At 44.2% G+C, this 12560-nt stretch overlaps 1 protein-coding gene across 2 annotated transcripts; it reads right to left on the minus strand.

The window, feature by feature from the left end:
• Positions 1–846: 846 nt before the first annotated feature.
• Positions 847–12028, minus strand: LOC102070833 (regucalcin). 2 transcript variants are annotated; one of them, XM_005486390.4, is made up of 7 exons: positions 11896–12028; positions 11260–11422; positions 8868–9050; positions 7370–7585; positions 5785–5916; positions 1922–2076; positions 847–1186 (listed from the first exon to the last, which is right to left on the minus strand). In XM_005486390.4, the coding sequence occupies exons 2-7, from the start codon at positions 11417–11419 to the stop codon at positions 1136–1138; spliced, it is 897 nt and encodes a 298-aa protein (XP_005486447.2). In that variant the 5' UTR covers positions 11420–11422; positions 11896–12028; the 3' UTR covers positions 847–1135. The 2 variants fall into 2 exon arrangements, with proteins under 2 accessions (XP_005486447.2, XP_005486448.2); XM_005486391.4 differs by having other exon boundaries at positions 11856–11973.
• Between the last annotated feature and the right edge of the window lie 532 nt (positions 12029–12560).

The following is a 12560-nucleotide window of genomic DNA, read 5'->3' on the forward strand; positions in this document are numbered from 1 at the left end:
ATTCTTGGAGCTAACTGGAGAGAAAATGCACTGCCACATTTTCTCACTTGGCAGTCACCTGGTGGGTGACCCTCACACAGCAGGATGGGGACACACAGCTATTCCACCTGCAGATGAAGGTGCACTAACATGGGAATCTGTAACATTCCAAGAGCAAAATTCTGCAGAATGAAATCCAACTGAGATACATCATAGCTGTTGCAGCACATACAGGCCTGAAATTAAAGGCAAAAATGCAATCCAGTGAGTAAGTTTTCATTCACAACAGGTGGTGTGAAGAAATTGCAATAGATCTTCCCTTTCCTTCACACTTGTAGAAGCAGTGGCTTTTTGGGCATGTGGGCCTGCCTTGCCTCTCTGTACTCTGGGGGAGGTTGGTTCTGGAGGAGGTTTGTCTGTGCAGGTTGTCCTTTATGCACAACAGCCAAGAATGCCCAATGTTTTCCTGTCATCATGGATGTCCCCAAAACAGGCCAAGATCTTCAAAGGATAGAAAAGCATATGGTTCTTTACTCCAAAACTTTGGGTTTGTATTTAACAAAAGGAGCAACATGATAACAGGTACCGGGGAGAGATCATGATAAATTCCAGCCAGGGTTAATTTAAGCACAGCCACAGCTGAGGCCTGTTAGAAGGAAACTGCAGATGCAGTGAGAGGTAATAATGTCTCAGTTGTTGAGAACATCATAGGACAAATGAAGTTACAGTTAAAAGAGAAGTAGGACCACCAAAAGGCATTTTATGAGGAACTTTGAAAATATGCAAAAGAGACAGTACAACTAGTTTAATCAGTGAAACAATATAGCATAAGCTGCAAATGAGACAGAAGACTACTCAATAAAAATAAATTAAAATATTGTTTAATCATAAAATAGAATTACAACAGTAGCTTATTAGGATGAAAATCCTTTTAGCACAGCAGAAAAAGTACCATCATATATTTAAAGTAAGTTTCAAGGGAGAAAAAAGATCTGTTTTAAAATATTCCATGTATTTCAGGAATTTTTAATCCTTTCCTGATGAAAGATTGTAATGGGGTTATGGTTTCCAAGCACAAGATGCTGAACACCAGAATAAAACCTTCAGACTTGTCTTGCTTACGCCAGCCCTCTGTAATCCGTTCTGAAGAGTGTATTTAACCTGCAAATGGATATGGTGGAACTCCTTTCACCCCCAGTCCTGTTATCTGTTAAAACACAGAGGAAAAAAAAAATTAGAGTGATAATTCACCATTATTAGGTGGTTGGTTTCCTTACAAAACTAGACATGCTTTAATTTAGAAAAGGACTGTGTGCTCCAGCTTGACATCCTACTATATTTTGCACACATCAGCTCATCACAGACTGGAATTTCAATGCATGCTCTTTCTCTAAAGCTCAGTAATCACAGGCCAGAGTCCATTCCCCAAAAGCCTCTTCTCTTAGATACTGCTAAGCCTTAATTCTGCAGTTCACAATGTAACCTTCGGCATGAACACACAAAGAGCAGGGCTTTAAAACAAATCCCAGTGGAACAATTTTTTAAAGAGATAACTTCCTGATAATTAACTAGAAAGTAAATAAAAGCAGATGCTTTTATCTGCCTCTGATTAAGATATGTAAGTATTTACCCATCCTTTCCATAAATAGAAAATGCAAACAGTGTTGGGAGAGGGAGAAGGATAAAGAGATGATGGCATCGAAAATTTGCACTATCAGCATTGGTACAAAGTTTAAACCCCAAAGTATCTTCAAACCTCTAAATGTGTTTAACTTTCTGCAAGAGGAACAAAATATACAAACAGCAGCTTAACATATATGACCAATGTTCTAACAACTGCCTTTTTCCCGCTTCCCAGCACTGCCAACTGGAGTTCTGCTACCTGAAAAAATCAGGAGTGAAACAACAGCCTTCTAAAATGAAAGGAGAAAGTATAATTCACCTTGAAAATCCCACCAGCCTGCGGTTGCCGTGAAAGCCACTCTTTATCCATCCCATCACTGGCAGAAGTCACAAACATTTCTGAATAATCCTTTCCTCCAAAACAGCAGGAAGTTGTTTTGTCTACGGGAAGCTTCACAGTCTGGAGTCTTTTTCCTGCAGGAAAACATGCACGGTGTTTCTTGTTTGTCGACTTAGAACAAGAAATTTAAACAAATTATCACAAATAACCTTTGTGGAGCCAGATGTTCTGCAGAAGTGGGAACCAGGGCTGGGAGAGGTCCCACCCTGATGGAGAAGCACCATGACAGGGAGAAACCAGACTTCTGCGAGCCCTGTTGTTGATGACGTATCATTTGACAAGTTTCAGTTTCAGGTATCACCGACAAATCCCACTTCAATCCCAGCTTGTCCTCTAATTAAACGCTAACATCCACAGCACAAACACATATTTGAGCTCATCATCTAGGCTGTCCATGGAGTCAATGGAAATGGGATAGAACTCCTCTCTAAAACAGGTCACATGAATCACGCCCTAGACCTGCTGACTTTTCTGCTTTCAACTACAAAGGCAGCCTGGAGCGAGCAGACCTCGCGCAGCGCGGCGGAGGCGCACCTCCTGCTGCACCTCTGCTGCCTGCGGTTAGGGAAGATTAATTCCTAGAAGCTTTTCCTGAAATTTCAACCGTCTTCCAAATCAAGCTTGCATAAAACAGGGATCATGGGACATGTGTGATATTTATAGAAAATTAGTGCTACCATAAATAATAGTAGACATTTATTATGCCAACAAATAACGACGGTCTTAATGAGGGTAGTGAACACATTGCCTCTAGCCCTAACCAGAAGGCTGTTGAGACATCTTGCAGCAGATTTTTCCAAAATTTCTGCTAATTCTGGGCAATAACAGCCTATTCCCATTATGCCTACTTTATGTATCTACAAGTGAATTAATTTCTCTTTCTGAAAATATGCACATGAATTTCCTTAGAAAACGTGTAACTTCTCTGTCCTCTCAATTGCATATGCAAAGGGTTTGGTCCCCTTACAGCAACCAACTTTAGTGATGTGTTGAAATAGCAGGATGTTGGGAACCCTAGAAAGTAACTAACACCAAGTCTGGGAGAAAGTAAGTAGGAAGGGCATTCAAAAGGAAAAAACATGGACTGTAGGAAAAGGGGCATGAGCCCCAGAGACAAGGAGCTAGAACCTGGTTGCAGGTGTAGAGTGCTCTCAGTGGATAACAGCCTGGAAGATATCATTTACAAAGCTCTGAGGTGTCTCCCTGGAGTTTCATGAAAATCTGCACCTGGATGCTCTACAATCTATCTGGAGTATTACTCTGTGCTTGGTCTCTATTGAAGAGACAAATAGAGCAAATCTTTTTGACACTATAAATGTCAAATGATGCTGAAAACAATCATTAGGAAGAACTATATAATATTTAATTACAGTTTAGATTGAACATTAGGAAAAATTTCTTTGCTGAAAAGGTTGTCAAGCATTGGAACAGGCTGTCCAGGGAAGTTGTGGGATCATCATCCCTGAAAGTATTTAAAACCTATGTAGATGTGGTACCTAAAGACATGGTTTAGGGGTGGACTTGGCACTGCTGGTTGATGGTTTGACTCCATGATCTTGGAGGTCTTTTCCAGCTTTAATGGTTGTAGGATTCCAATTTAAAGAGTAAAACTAGCAGGTCACTGAGTGACCAGAAGCTGTGACAAGACTTGGTAACCTGTACATTAGACGCCTCCTGAGTCCTCTGCAAGCCCCAGGGATCAGCCATCAGCCTTTCCCTGTAGCACATCCTCAATCTAAAGGCAGCAGCCATCTCTGCTAAGGAAGCTTAGACCTGAAAATCTGCTTCACCCTGATCCTCAAAACCTTCACTTAGGAAAGATGCCAAAAAAACAAGTTTCCTGGTCCCATTACCCTAAAAACAAAGTCCAGGCTTTGTTATCATTGAAACCTGAAGATCCCTCACGTGCTTTGGATGAGCTCTTTATTGGTGGATGTGTCTGCACTGGCTGACAGCCATTCAAGCCACACTTAATGGCTATTGTGCATTAAAAGAAGCTCTCATAGAATTCTCTTCAAACCTCACTGGGTTATCTCCCTAAATAATTACAATTCATTCAGAACTCAGGAAATTGCAGATTTTACATATTACTTCAAAATGATAGCATGAGAGGGCAGGTAAGCATGAGATATTCACAAAAAAAGGTGGCTCTTTTTGACACGGACACTTACCCTGTGAAACTTCACAACGCTGTTCTCTGCAGGTGCTATGACATGGGTGAGGGGGAGACAGAACAGGTTCATGGAAGAGAAGTACACTGAGAAATGCACTACCAACACATCAGTACCTCATCCATCTGTGAGCAGAGTTAAAGACTGGGAGTGCATCAGGGATAGGTACTCTGCCATCAATAATCCTGCTATCCCTACACATTTGCTTATGGACACTATTCCTTCTAGCTTTCCCATATGAAAACACTTCCAAAAGGGAGAAGGAAAAGGAAAATAAGGGAAAAAGTGGAAAAAAAGGAAGGAAAATAAAAGGCAGGGAAAAGGCAGAAACAGTGAACCAGAGAGGAAAAATTACTGAATCTACTACATCAGGAGGGTATTCAGAAGGCTGGTGGATGTCACCAAGGAATGCTCTGCCCACTAGAGTGAGAGGATGTGGGTCCAGAGACAAGTCCCAGCATTGCTGGCATCTTCCTGCTGGAGCTTCCTTCTCCCTGAGCTGGGGTGCAGACTCTGCACAACTGGAGAGTTCCTACAGGTTGGCAAGACTTTGGAGGGGTACAGATCAAAAGGTGAGGGGGAAAGCAACAGTGTCCCATGGGACTTGTAATAAAAGCCAGTAGGCTGCCCAAAACAATACTCCAAGCTGAAGAAACAAGACTCAAAAATGGCAGAAGTTTCCAGCAGGGTCAGAAGCAAGGCTGGTGCACGTGTGCCAGGGTCTGCTGCACACTGCACACAAGGCACTGGCAGCCCTGAATGCAGAGTCCCACAAAACCCCAATCCTTCTGCTAGGCTCCAGAGGCATGCCAGTGCAGTTTCTCTTCTGCTGCATGATGCAAACTTGTGCTGTCTGGGATCTGACAAAATCATGCTCCCATTCCCTCCCAACAGCCCTTTGCAGTGAATGTGGTTCATTTCCCTTAAGTGCTTTACATGTGTTTTCTACCCAGAGTAAATCATCCCTGGCACATCACTAGAGCCCAAATGAGAGCAGCAATGAACAACAGACTCAGACAATGGGCACACCCAAGACATTACTGTGGGAATGATAAAATGCTGTGGAATCCATTAAACATTTTTTAATTATTTCATTGCAAAATTGATCATGCAAGTAAACACCAACAATAAAAAAGATGTTGCTGGCATCATTGTCCCATGGGACTTGTAATAAAATCCAGCAGGCTGCCCAAAATAATATACTAAGCTGAAGAAATAAGACTGAAAAATGGTTTTAAGTCATCTTTCCCATTTATCAACGAGATAAACATTGGTCTTAATTTTGGAGGATGCAAGAGGATGCTAACACAAACAATTCACAAGCAGAATGATGGTCTCCTTAGTGACTTTATCTTTTCCAGCAAAACAGATGCTGGGAACAAAGGAGACATATTTACAAAGGTAATTTTTGAGATCAGGGACATAAAATTGTTTGAAATTATAAGGAAAAAAAAAGAAAAAAAGCAGAGTTTTTAAAAAGGAGCAGATACACTATTTCTGTGAGGTGAAAAAACCCCACCCCTCACTCTTTGTTTTTATTTCCTCTTTTGGGTTTGTTTTTTTCTGTTTTGTTTAACACAAAATTTCAGTCCATCTGTTGCAAGGACTTACCTGTCTCGGGGTCAAGGCGAATCACTCTCCCACCATCATAACAAGCCACCCAGAGTTTGCCTTCTGTGTCAATGCACATCCCATCAGGAATGCTCTCCTCTTTTTCCAGTTTGTATATACTCCTACGGTTGCCTGCAGCGTAAAAAAAACACAGAACTGAGTGAGACAGTTGTTAAAATTTTTATCAGTCACAGCCCAGCAGAGTTATTTGTACTATTATTTTCAAAAGCTGTGCTGAGGCTCTGAGTTTTTTTTTTTCCCATGAAACAAATAGATTGTGTCTGCTGCCCTGTTTGTTTCCTGAGACAGTTGTTTCTCAGCAAGAAAGCCTGTGGATCAGTTTCTATCCATTGAAAGTATAATCCTTCTTTCTGGCATTCATTTCTAGTGCACCACTCGTGTTCCCTACTTACAATATTAAATGAAATAACTGAAAAAATTCATGTTAGATATATTCATAAAATTAATTACTTGTTTTAAAAGCAGTTTGAATAATTTCAAGTATGGGTTGCTCCAGCTGGAGACTTTTCAAACAGTTTGCTGGAACATGCCAACAGTCACTGTTTCAACAAAAAACTGACCTTCAGATCTATAAACTGAGAGATTACATAAACACAGAGTTTGGGGATAAAGCATCAATTTCAAAGGCATACTATTGACCAAAAAACAAACAACTCTATCTGGACTTTTATCCACTATTAGTAAAGAAAATTAAACCCAACTTTCCAACATTGTTTATTTTATGCTCTGACAACTTCAATGCTCCTCATATGCAGCAACACTTTTAATGAGTTTCCTTTTTGCTGCTGGGGATTGTCAGATTGCCCACAGAAAGAGCGAGCAAGAATGAGTGAGAGAGAGAAGTACCCTATTTCCTAGGGAAAAAATCAGTTATAAGCCATAGCAGAGAGACATTAGGGCAAGGTGCTACACCCAAAATTGCTTTAAATTCAGAGTTGTAAAACATCAAATTGGCTGGGCTCTCTTAAAAGAAAAATACTGCAGCCTGTGTACTCAAAAGCAAATTACTAGTCCAAGTCACCAGAATTTTTCTTTTGCCCAAGCTTGTAGAAGCCCTCAAGGCTTTGTTTTGTTTTAAATTAATGAAGTAAGCTTTGAGTTACTGCTACCGTTGTTGCCTTGCTGTTTCTGCCGAATCTTCCTTTAGTAGCTCGTATTTAAAAAAAAACGGGGTGAAGAGTGAAAAAATATCTAGAGAAGCTGGCAGAGGTTTTGTGCAAGATTACAAGCTTGCTGTCACTTTGCCTGTGCTGCCAGTAACAAGAAACACGCAGCCACAGGAAGAGACAGGTGAGATACACTTTGTCCTTTTGGCTGCAAGATCAGATATGCCTTGTGTTTAGTAACAGTAGTACAGATTGCTACTCCAAGCGCCAATTTAAATACTTTATAGTATTACCAAACGACCCTGACTGGTTTGAGCCAGGAGCCTACACAGACAGAGGTTAATATGGCTTCTGTTCATCCCCCAAAGCTCTGATCATCTCTGTGTAATGACCAGAGCAGAAACAAACACCACCACCTTCAGGCACAAACAATTGGTTTAGAATACAACCATTCATACCAATTTTTCCAGTTTGGAGGTCATAATCAAAGGCATCCACGGAGTAAGACAAGCTGTCAATGTAGAAGAAGGTTCTGTGATCCAGTGACCAGTCCAGCCCATTGGAAATGTCCACCTGGCCAAAGTGCTTCACCACGGAGAGGTCGGGGAGGAGCGTGTACAGCGAGCCCTGGCGCCTCTCCAGCACGGCAGGACGGATCTCCTCTGCCATCGTACCTGTGCACAGCCAAAGGGGAAAAAGCACATTCAGAGCCAATGGGCTCCTCTCCACATTTGGGGACAGCCTCTCACTACCATGGTGATCACACTGCCAGCAGAGAAAGGGGGGGCTTCTGAAATTTGAGGAGGAAACTGAGTTAAAAACAGAAGGAAAAGGCAGACTTCCAAAGTGCTTGCTTTTAGCAGAAGGTGGCAAAACACAGCCTTTGTTCTTTTGTTGAATGTTTCTGCAGCAGAAATGGTGTGCAGCATGATTCCTGCAAGATGTTTTATTCAGTCACTCATATATTAAGACAGGTGTGGCCAGCATTTAACTTACAATTAATCTTAATGCCTTGCAGAGCTGAGAGAGTGGAAAAAAATTACCTCCTCCCTCAGAATGAGTTTCACACTAAAGCCTCTTTTAAAGCAAATCTCATCTTCACACGCTGAAGTTGGCAGCTGAGACTGGCTCTTGAGAGGCTGGGTAAATGCAGGTTAAGTCAGGTCTTGGGACTGAATGACACAGCAAAGCACAGAATGGTGGTTTGAAAATCAGGAGGACAGCATCACAGCTGAGGCTGGAGGCACCTCTGGGCATCATCCAGGATCACCCCTTGCTCAGAGCAGGGTCAGACACCACAGGCTCCTCCCACCAGTGTTGGGCCTTGAAGATCTCCATGGATGAAGACTCCATACTCTCTCTGGACAACCTGTTCCACTGTCTGGTCACCTCCAGTAAAAGAGTTTCCTTACATTCATACAGAATTGGCTGAGTTTCAGCTTGTGCCCACTCCTTCTGGTCTTTCAGTGGGCACCACTGAGCAGAGCCTGGCCTCCATCTCTTTTACTGCCTCCTCAGTCAGGCACTTATACATACAGGTAGGATCCCCTGAGCCTTCTCATCTCCAGGATGAATAGTCCCTTAGTTTTTAGAAATAATATTCTGAGTTACAGAGAACAAATCACAAAATATAATAAATTTCTCATTGAAAAAGTATTTTCTATTTGCACCCTTCCAATATTCAAAACAAGCAGCTGACAGGAAAGAGGCAAGGCCAGTATCTTAAACTAGGCAGGCTTGGTGTAGTCAGCCTCTTTTTATCAAAACAGTCCAGATTAGATAGTGCCCAGGTGATTTAAACAAATCTGTAAGTGGATTTAAGCACTGGTTGAAGAAAACAAAAAAAATCTCCCCCACTTAACTGTGAAGGAAAACTTGCTGCATCTACAACTGATCACTGCCTCTTATCACCAAAACCCAGCAAGCACCAGAGGGAAGAAAGAGACTGCAGCATACCTGCAAAATACCTCCCTGCAGGATCCACCTTGCCATCATTGAACCGGGTGTTTGCCTTGTCCTTGTCCACTTGAGCAATGGTGGTTACCAGCTCCTCTTTCCATTTCAAAGCACCAAACCTGGTTCCCAGGGTGATGACATAACCCCCAGACTGACGGAGAGCCACGGAGCTCACAGGGGCATCTGGAAACGGGGTGAAATTGAAAAGTGAGATGTGCCATGAAGAGACATTTCTTTCCTGCCCTCTTTAGACAGGCCAACTGAACTCAGCAAAACCACAGGCAAGAGAAACATCCTACTTTTCTACCAACAAAACTGATGTTTAAATACATAGAAACAGATTATGTCACATGAATTTGAGTATTACCACTGCTACCAGGAGCCATAATCATTACCAGCACCTAGTTGTGCTAGGTGCTTTATTGAAAAAAATAAGTATAAAAAGGAGGAGAGGAGCATATGCTTTTCACAATTGCTTACTGTGTGGGCTGTCCTCTCTCCAAGGGAAAAATCAATTGCCACAAGAGCTCTAGAGCAACGGTGTTTATTTAGCACAGCTCCTGTGTAAATGAGCCGTGAATGATGGAGGCAGAGTATCTCTGCACTGGGACAGGTCACACGGGGCAGAGACACTCCTGTACCACACTCTGCTGTGCCACTCAACCTCCAGCAGCACCAAAAACACACCAAGGAGTGGCAGAGCTCCCCTGGAGCTCAAACAAAAGAGAAAACTAGTTCACACTCACTTTCCATGACTCCACTTGAGCTATTATGCATAAAACCTCAATTACATGTTATTATAAAGGAATTAGTAAAAGAAAACAGTGAGTGCAAAGACAACATTTCTGTAAAAGCCTACAATCAGATGCAATCTAAGGAATAATAACTTTAGGCAGGGCAAACAAGTCCAGCATAGTATTTTCTATGAATGGCACTAATCACTAATTTTCTAATTTAAAACTGAAACATTTCTTGTATTTATAGCTTTGCAGGGGTATATAATTAGGTAATACTTTCAGACACTTAGCCACCTCTGGGTACAAGAGGAACTGCTCCTTCCCAGCTGTTTGCTCATGGATCAGGATGCCCCTTCCCTCTGGAGCCCTGGCAGCAGTATCACCGTGACAGAAATCCAAATGCTATTTGTCCATCTCCAGCACTGGAGATGAACACCTGACTGCAAGCTCAGCTCTAGCAGCTGAGGGCATTTGAAAGTTCTTTCTAACCATGTAAAGTTATAAACGTCATTTTAAGTTGTTTCTAACATAGGGTTGTTGTAATTCTCTTATTAAAATCTTTAATAATTAATAATTTCTCTTAGTTTCCACTTTGGAAGCCTGCTACTATAATCACATGGCATTCTTTAGTTGTTTGAGGGTTGTTTTTTTTCTTTTAATTGTGGCATTCCCAAAGACACAGCTATGAAACATAACTGTTTTATTACTAAAGAGAGGAAACAATAAAAAAAAAATAAAAGAAACACAGGACCTACATCAGCTGCTCTCCCTTCCACATCTCCAGAGAGGCTGCAAGCAAAAGACTACACCTTTGAGAGTAGATCAGTCTGGGGGAAAGGAGATGCACACACCCTCAGCTAAGCTAAGAGGAAATAAGTTTGGGAAGCAACACTTCCAAAATCACCATCAGGCCTTCTCTCATCTTGAAATTAGCAACTACAGTAATTTGGAAGGCAGATAAGCCCAGATCAGTTTCTAGTGAATAATGCGAACAGCTTAAAGATAGGCAAAATTGATTTTCACCAAGTGCTATTGAACATGGGAAAATAATAAATTGCACTGAAACCACTTAAGGAGCTGTCTCCCAACACAAATATTTACTCTATCACATCCAGCAGTAAATCTGCAACCCTTTTGTAATGTGAGTTAGCATATCTCTTCCTTTCTGGAAAAAATACTTGAGCCATTGAGACTCTAGCTGGCGACACCACTACCTTGAAAAAGTATCACCTTCTTAAAGCATTATTGGAAATCATCTTTCATAATGTAAAAAATGTTTCATGATACAGAAAATGTTATGAGCACTGATCATTCACATCAGAACTACTACAGGCACCAACAGAAGAACTTTACCTTTGGGACAAAGTACGAGTAAAAGAGCGAGCTGAGGACAACTTACAGGGAGAGGAAATAGATCAAACATAAGCCAGTACTAAAAAATCATAAGGAAAGCCCCCAGGACTAGGTCTGGTCTGTATCTAGTGTCTCCCAGTGTGCTAGCAACGGAGGAAACCCCGGCTGTAGGGAAGGGTCTCCAGATCTGAGCCAGTGCAGCCGCCGAGGGACAGAGCCCGAGGGCCAGCGCGCAGCTCCCGCAGTCCGGGAGGGTTTCCCAGGGCTCCCGCAGTCCGGGGGGGTTTTCCAGGGCTCCTTACCCAGGGCAATGGCCTGTGCTTGCCGGGTGACGGGGCTCCAGCGGCACACCTTCCTGCCCGTGATGTCCACGTAGAGCAGCGCGCCCTCCCTGTCGTCCCACACGGGCGACTCGCCGATCCTGCAGCCCTCGGCCACGCACTCGATGCTGACAGATGACATGGCCTGCGGGGAAGCGACACCGCGTTACAGCCCGGCCCCGCCGGGCCTGCGGGAGCCAGCCACCAGCGGGAACGGGGAAGGGAAAAAGAGAAAAAAAAAACCCCAAGGAGAGGGAATAATAAAACAGAGGGGGGAAATTGAATCGGGGTGCGGGCGGGCGCAGGGAGGCCAAGGCCGCTCCGCCGTGGGCCCGCCCCCGCATGCCCGGCTGCTGGGGCGCAGCGTGTGTGCGTGTCTATGTGTGTGTGTCTCTGTGTGCGTGTGCGTGTCTGTGTGTGTGTGGGTGTGCGTGTGTCTGTGCCTGTGTCTGTGTGTCTGTGTGCGCCGCCGTGTCATGTACACTCGGCGTGTGCGGGACCCTGCCTGCCTGCCCGCCTGCCCGCCTGCCCGTGAATGCGGGAGAGAAGAGCAGCAATAGCAATCATCAGTAACTCACAGCAGCAAGGAGCTCTATTCCCAGCCCGCCCCGGCCGTACCTGCTCGCAGCGCGCGGGAGGAGCGCTCCAGCCCCCGCCGCTCTTATAGCGCTCCTTGGTCCCCCGGCAGGGGCGGGCTGCGCGGCCGGGCCCCGCGGGATCCTCCTCTCCCCGGAGCCGGCGGTGCCGGCTGGCCGAGCAGCAGCGGCTCGGCACCCCTCTTCCAAGAGGTGCAGGGAGGGAAAGGAGCTTTCTTCCCCACTACGGTGGCCCTTGGAGAAGCTGATTCCCCCAAGGCCTGGCGTCTCCCTGCCTTCTTGCTCTGGTGGAGGTGGCCACAGAAATTTGGCCCTGAGTTCCAGCACCAGGGATCCTTCACAGCTCCTGCAGCAGCACCTTGGTTATCCAGATATCCTGGGCCTTCCACATGCCCTGTCCTCTTTTATTTCCCATGCTGTTTAGTCTCAAAACTTCCGAAGGCAGGAGGCAAACAGCTGGCAACAAAATTTGCAGATGGAGTTGTGCCTGCTATGGCCACTACAGCTGCCAGGCCTGAAGTCTCAAAGCAGTGGGTACCTTTTTTATTCCAGGTCTCCTCTTCAGCATCCCATGACATATTGCCTTTTGACTTGGAGTTGGTGACCCCCACAGGGATCAGTGTCATAAAGTGGCTTCAGCGGCCTTGTGTGTCTCCGCTCCGAAACTCAGGAGCACAAGGCAGGCAC

This window comes from Zonotrichia albicollis, chromosome 2 (genome assembly GCF_047830755.1).
Source record: "Zonotrichia albicollis isolate bZonAlb1 chromosome 2, bZonAlb1.hap1, whole genome shotgun sequence".
Taxonomy (NCBI): domain Eukaryota; kingdom Metazoa; phylum Chordata; class Aves; order Passeriformes; family Passerellidae; genus Zonotrichia; species Zonotrichia albicollis.

Excerpts from the sequence above, each read along its gene's own strand:
- LOC102070833 (XM_005486390.4), bottom strand. The coding sequence starts at position 11,419 with ATGTCATCTGTCAGCATCGAGTGCGTGGCCGAGGGCTGCAGGATCGGC. Across the intron at positions 2,077-5,784 it reads TCGCCTTGACCCCGAGACAG|GAAAAAGACTCCAGACTGTG; the intron begins GTAAGTCCTTGC and ends GTTTTCCTGCAG. Across the intron at positions 1,187-1,921 it reads AGGCTGGTGGGATTTTCAAG|ATAACAGGACTGGGGGTGAA; the intron begins GTGAATTATACT and ends GTGTTTTAACAG.